We start from the raw sequence: 6,659 nt of genomic DNA on the forward strand, positions 1-6,659 counted from the left end.
TCATTCAAACTTATTTAACTTTTTTTAATTTATGTTTTTTCTAACTGCTGGAAACCATTTTTATTTCAAACTGTCTACCTGCTTAATCCCAGGCAGAATTGGTGAATAACATTTTTTTTCTAACTTAACTTCACAACTAAAGAGTTTCAGCTTATTTTTTAATTCAAAGTTCCCTAAATTGTATCTTCTTGTAATTCCTACGATTGCTTATGTACCTGTAAGTCAGTGCCCTACCTTTTCTTTTTCCTACATTTTCTCTTACAAAATGGCAGCTTATATTAACTCTCTCCTCATTTACCTGTATAGTTTAAAATTACAATGTTTTTAAAAAAAATAGCGCGGATTTGTCATGAATCTCTGTAGAGCAGCCTTCACATCCTTATTTCTCAGGCTGTAGATCAAGGGATTCAGCATAGGAACCACCAACGTGTAAAACACAGAAGCCATCTTATCAGTATCCAGTGAATGGTTGCTTCGAGGCTGCACATACATGAATAGCAATGTCCCATAAAAAACTGTGACTGACATCATATGTGAAGCACAGGTAGAAAAGGCTTTTTTCCTTCCTTCTGATGAACGTATTTTTAGAATAGACAAAACAATGTTGAAATAAGATACTAGAACTATAATCAAGGAACCAACCACATTTGTAGCTGCAGATATAAAGACAACTGTTTCTGGTAAGTAAGTATCAGAGCAAGATAATGCTAACAGAGGAACATTATCACAGTAAAAATGATTGATTATATTAGAAGAGCAATAAGACACAGAAAATACACAAGATGAAACCACAATAGCTGTAGAAAAGCCATAGAGGTATGTGAGGGAGACCAGCAGGAGGCAGAGCCGCTGAGACACCACCACCATGTAGAGCAGAGGGTTACAAATGGCCACATAGCGGTCATAGGCCATCACAGCCAGCATCATTACCTCAGACACAATAAAGAACAAGAACCCTCCCAGCTGGGTGGCACATTCATAGAATGAGATAGTTTTCTTCTTTACTAAAAAGTTAATCAGCATTTTAGGGGCAATGACAGTAGAGTTACCAAGATTGATGATAGCCAGCTGTCGCAGGAAAAAGTACATGGGGGTTTGAAGTCGAGAGTCAACACTGGTGAGGGTGATGATGCCCAGGTTCCCTGCCACGGTCAGCACATAGAGCACCAGGAAGACCAGGAAGAGGGGAATCTGGAGCTCTGGACAGCCAGAGACACCTGTGAGAATAAACTCAGTGACCCTGGTGAAATTTTCAGGAGCCATGTCAGAGTTTGCAAATTCATCTGTTTGGGGGAAAAGAGAGATTAAAAACTTTAAAGAATTATCTGTATGACTGCCATTATATGGCTAGCACAATTCCTTGGTAACATTTCTTTGAATTATGTATTAATCTAACTCAGGTATTAAACTCGAGCTTCTAGGTCTAATAAGTAAACTTGGTAATCACTTGGGAGAGAGAAAGAGCAAGTATGGAAAAGTATAATAAATTAAGAGATGATCCAACATCATGAAAGATTTTTGAGGACTTACTTCCTCACAATCTTATTGAAATATGAGTATATTCTTAGTTTGCAAACAGCTGAAGCCACAATTAATATTTTATATCATTTGCATTGAGCATGACAGGCTTGAGGCATTTCATGTCTGCAAATAATCCAACTTCTAAATCTGAGACTTCTTGCTTTTTCTTAAGAATGATGATTGCAGATACTATCCTGCTCCATTTTCTTTATTCTATCATTGTATAATCTGTATTAGATACACATTTTATCATCCATGTCTGTTTGCTTTTTCTCTCTTTTTTAAATTAACTCTGACTAAAATACATGCAGGTATGTCCTCAGATCTATTTTTCAGGTGACATATTTTCTTTTTAGCTTTCAAAAATAATGTCAGTGAACATTTTATTATTTTTGTAATTTCTTGACATTATGCCTTACTGTATACTGCTATCTTTTCCTTCTTTCTCATTTCTTATTTTGTTCTATTTCACAAGTTTGTACAGCTCCTCATAGTTTTCACATTGTATTCTATGCTTAATCACAATTTTTATTTATATAATTAGATATCATTTTTACCACTTATAAAGTATATCTCCTCTTTTAGTTGATTTTTTATTCATCTTTTTTGTATTTTTTATATTTTCATTACTGTAATGAGTAAATATTGTTATTTTAGAGATTTTCTGTGATAACTACAATGCTTATATTTGACATATAAATTAAATTCTATTTTAATATGGCTAAATATTTCCCTTGAGTTCTTTATTTTTAGGATCACCACCTACCCCTAAGCCAATTAGAGTGCCTTCTCTGCTATAATTTATAGTTCCACTGGCGTGGGGACCTGGCCCAAAGAAATCCTGTCTTAGTCCCATATCTAAAAATGTGGAGTTAAGTTCCAGAGAGTTAACAGTATATCATTAAAAATGTCTGAATTTTAAAATCCCAAAGCTGTTCACTTATTTTCTCCTTCTAAAAAAGAGATCCAATAGAAAGAAAAATAGAAAATTATTCTGCAGTATGAAAAAAGAATGAAGTGAACCAAAATAATTCCTAACATTGTTAATATTGATCTCAGTTTGATTCTGAAACCAAACATCACACTTTTTCTTGATTTTAAAAATAGTCTTATTTATTTATTTATTTACTTACTTATTTACCACCTGTTTATTGAATTCCTTACTCTGGTAACGTGCAAACTTCAGATAAATTGCTCATCCCTCGTCTTATGGACCTGCTATTCCAATGATAGGAAACATACAAAAATCTGATAAAGAAACAAATAAACAAGATTATTGCACACTGCAATAAGTGTAATAAAGAAATTAAACCAGAAGATACATTATGATAACTTGGGAGAATATTTTCACGTGATATGTTAGGGGAAAGTCTTTTTTAATTTTAGCAGTTTCTTTTTTATTTTTCATTTCTTTTTTTCAACTTTTATTTTAAGATGGGAAGGCCTTCTTGAGAAGGTGACATTTGGGTTTGCAGTTTTAGTATTCCATCTGCAGCCTTCAGCCACTTTGTTGTCCCCCTTAGCAAACATGCCAGCTATCAGCCAATATGAATGCTTGCAGATTGTATCAGCTACTCTGTTTCTGATGAAACCTAGTGCTTTACTGGCTTTATGTTTTATTTGAAGATCCAATAATTAATTCTTAAAAGTAATCATTTTAAAATCACAAAATTATATTCATCCTGTAATTTTCTCTTTCAAATATCAAGATTGCACTATTTGTCAATTTCTATGAATACTTTCCCATTTTATGCACCTCACTCTTCTACTTCCTTAGAGCAAGCACTTCCATTAATTACTGTATCCTTCCTGGTTCTTTTAGATTGACTGGTAGGAATGCCAGTCATTAAGGCATTTTGTGCAATTAAGTTATGTTATCCAAGCTATTTTTTACAATATTTAAAATATGCTTTTACCTCATTTACCATCAGATTCACATGACTTTTCTGGTCATCTGCCTTACCAAACATGCATTAATATTTTTATTTCTGACCCTCCATGTCCTCACTGGTATTGATTCTCCTGAGATTGCTTTCTTTTTTTGGAGGGGTGCCGGGGGAGAAGTAGAATCTTCTCTGAAAGAAGTTTGTCCCCCATTTGTAGCAGTGGGTCCATACATTTAAAAACCGGATATGAGGGTAGCATCAAATGAGGCTAATGAACTTTAATTTTGTAGTATTCAAAAATGTCATTTCTGATTACTCTCTAGGCATGTTCAATCGTTTCAAAAATACTAATGAATTGAGAGAGTAGAAAGATAGATGAATTGTCTTCTTTTTCTTTTCTTTTTTTTTTTTTTTGAGACACAGTTTCACTCTGTCACCCAGGCAGACTGGAGGGTGGTGGCGCAATTTCTGCTCACTGCAACTTTCACTTCCCAGGTTTAAACCTCAGCCTCCCAGGTAACTAGGACTACAAGGTGTACATCACCACGCTTGCCTAATTTTTGTAGTTTTAGTAGAGACGGGATGTTGGCCAGGCTGGTCTCGAATTCCTGACCTCAGGTAATCCACCTGCCTCGGCCTCTCAAAATGCTGTGATTACAGGTGTAAGCCACCATTCTCAGACCCCAATGAGTTATCTTTAAATTAGTACAGTGTTTTATGGCTAATGTCTAACAATAATAGCCTTTAACTTTAAAAAACTGTTCTTATTTTTTCCCTATTACTAGTTTTAGTCAACAATAATAGCCTTTTAAAAAGTGTGTTTTCTGAATACTTTCCATGTACTTAGGCTTTTATTTTGTTACACAATCTGAGGGAGAATGAAAAGAAGGTAAATTTATTTTTGAATATTCTATTTTAGGTTAGTTAAACTAAGGGCAACCCAGGCAGTGAGTTTTTCTGTATTCGTCTTGATAATGTTGTAAAGTTTTGTCCCATCACGTCTGGAATCTAGGGTTGGGCAGTTTATCTTAAAGTCTTGCCCCTGCTTTTGGAAATGTCTCCCCGCAAATTGAAGTTCTTCTTTTTGATATCTAATGGAAGTTCTTCTTTGCTATTTCTTCTGAACTACAATGCTGACAGATTTATTTTATGACAAGATAGGTGGTTTAAACATTTTCTATTACTGCACTGGATTACATACTGTGCTTCTACGTATATTTGCTTGTATATTATCACATTGAATGGGTAATTTTTCTGAGAACACTTGCATTCTATGCCTGTATTCTAAAAAAAAAGAGGCATCATTTTAACTTTGGGTAGTTGTATATCCAATTTTCTTTCATAGGTTATCCTGTGCAACATACAATTTTTATTGTAAATAATATTGCAAAAGTAAATATTGCAAAAATACTGATATGATCAGTCTCTGAGCAAAAATTCATAGTTTCAGTAGTGACATAATTTACTTAAGTATCTGAGACATAATGATGCCATTTCTAACTTGGAAGCATAAATAGCTTGATCATATTTGATGCCCCGTATTCCTAAAATGAGTTATACATCCTAAAAACAAACTTTAGTTGAAGCATTGTATTATTTGATTATACATAAATCCCAGTGTCTTCCAAAATAAAAGTGAAGTGGATCATTTTAAGATATGGTTTAGGATCTTTTAACGGTCACTATACAAAAAAGAAAAGTCTTTTCCACCTACCTCTGAAGGAGAATCTGCTTCAGGTTCTTAATGAGAGTCTATACATGGCTGTGGCAATGAGAGGTAATGGGGTTTTAAAAATCTTTGAGACCTTAATTCTGAAGCACAGGCAACTCAAGTATCTACACATTGCCTTTTATGTCTTTGGGGAAGATGCCACATGGGACTGGTTTCTTAACAAGGTCTCCCTCTAGAAAGTCAATCAGACACCCCATGAGTCCTTCTGGAAGTCTGTGTTTATTCTGTATTATTGAAGTGAATTCAAGTGCATTACAGCTAAGGGTCATGGGGGATTAAACTGTGTCTTTTAAAGTAATTCATTTCCATTCGGAGATTCATTATTGCAAGATGGGATATATAAGAACTAGGAGCTGATGGTATCACAATCAGATTTTTAAAAGCTGTATCTATAAATAATATATTTATTATGTCACTATCTCTGTTGTCTACCTCCACGTCTTATTTTAAAGTATAAAACATAAATTCCCTGATGAACAAAGGGATTTTTTAAAACACTAAACATTTAGTATGTATGCATTTTTATCCATGTAATGACTAATGGAATTGTTTAGAAAGGAATATGCCTTGGGGAAATTATCATATTTAGGAATTAAGTCCCCTTTGTAGATCCAAAGATCTGCTCCTATAGGCCTTAAATTAAAGCAGAAAATGGAGATATAGAGCATGATGACATTTATGTACAGTATAAATCAATGACATAGAAAACTATTGTATGCTTTGTAAGAACGCAAGAAAACAAACAGATTCACCTTGAGTTATTTTGTGTTGGTTTCCCAATGGTGGTGGTTGGGACTGGGTAAAGAAATGAAGATGAAAGGTGTATCGAAGACTATCATAACAAAATACCACAGACTGAGTGGCTTAAACAGTAGAAATTTGTTTTCTCACAGTACTGAAGGATGGAAGTCCAATCTCAAGGTCTCGGCAGGTTTGGTTTCTTCTGGGGCTGTCACCTGGGCTTGCAGAGGGCCACCTTTTCACTGTGCCCTCTCATCGTTGTCCCTCGGTCTGTTATATGTGCCTGGTATATCTACCTCTCTCTGTCCTAATCTCTCTTCTTATCAGGATGCCAGTTTTATTGAATTAGGACCCAGCTAAATGACCCTAATTAAATTAATTGCCTTTTTAAAGGCTCTGTGTCCAAATACAGTCACATTCTGAGGTACTAGTGATTAAGGCTTTAATGCATGCATTTTGAGATAGACCATTCAGTCCATAACAAGAAAGACTAAAACATGAATAAGAAAGAGGTTTTGCTGGCTGAATAATGAAAAATTATCATGAACGGAGGAAGATAATTATTCTAAACCACTCATGTTAGACCCTAAACAGCTGAAAAGATGGAATCTTCTTTGGGAAGAAAACCTGCTTCTGGAAATCTGTTCTACAGAAGTAATAAAAGTTACTTAAATACATAAATAAGATCTTCATAAGATTATTTTTTCAGTGAGATAACATACTGAAAACTAAATACACAGTTTAGAAATTTGTTAAGTAAATGATGGGATATGTTTAGT

General features: G+C 34.4%; 1 protein-coding gene across 1 annotated transcript; it reads right to left on the reverse strand.

Annotated features, from left to right (window-relative positions):
- On the reverse strand, positions 1-5,160 carry LOC105471020 (olfactory receptor 8J1). Its single transcript, XM_011723385.2, has 2 exons — positions 5,122-5,160; positions 1-1,283 (listed from the first exon to the last, which is right to left on the reverse strand). The coding sequence occupies exon 2, from the start codon at positions 1,261-1,263 to the stop codon at positions 325-327; it is 939 nt and encodes a 312-aa protein (XP_011721687.2). The 5' UTR covers positions 1,264-1,283; positions 5,122-5,160; the 3' UTR covers positions 1-324.
- Between the last annotated feature and the right edge of the window lie 1,499 nt (positions 5,161-6,659).

Source organism: Macaca nemestrina, chromosome 12 (assembly GCF_043159975.1).
Source record: "Macaca nemestrina isolate mMacNem1 chromosome 12, mMacNem.hap1, whole genome shotgun sequence".
Taxonomy (NCBI): domain Eukaryota; kingdom Metazoa; phylum Chordata; class Mammalia; order Primates; family Cercopithecidae; genus Macaca; species Macaca nemestrina.

What these genes read in the sequence shown, in the direction of transcription:
- LOC105471020 (XM_011723385.2), bottom strand. Translation starts at nt 1,263, where the DNA reads ATGGCTCCTGAAAATTTCACCAGGGTCACTGAGTTTATTCTCACAGGT.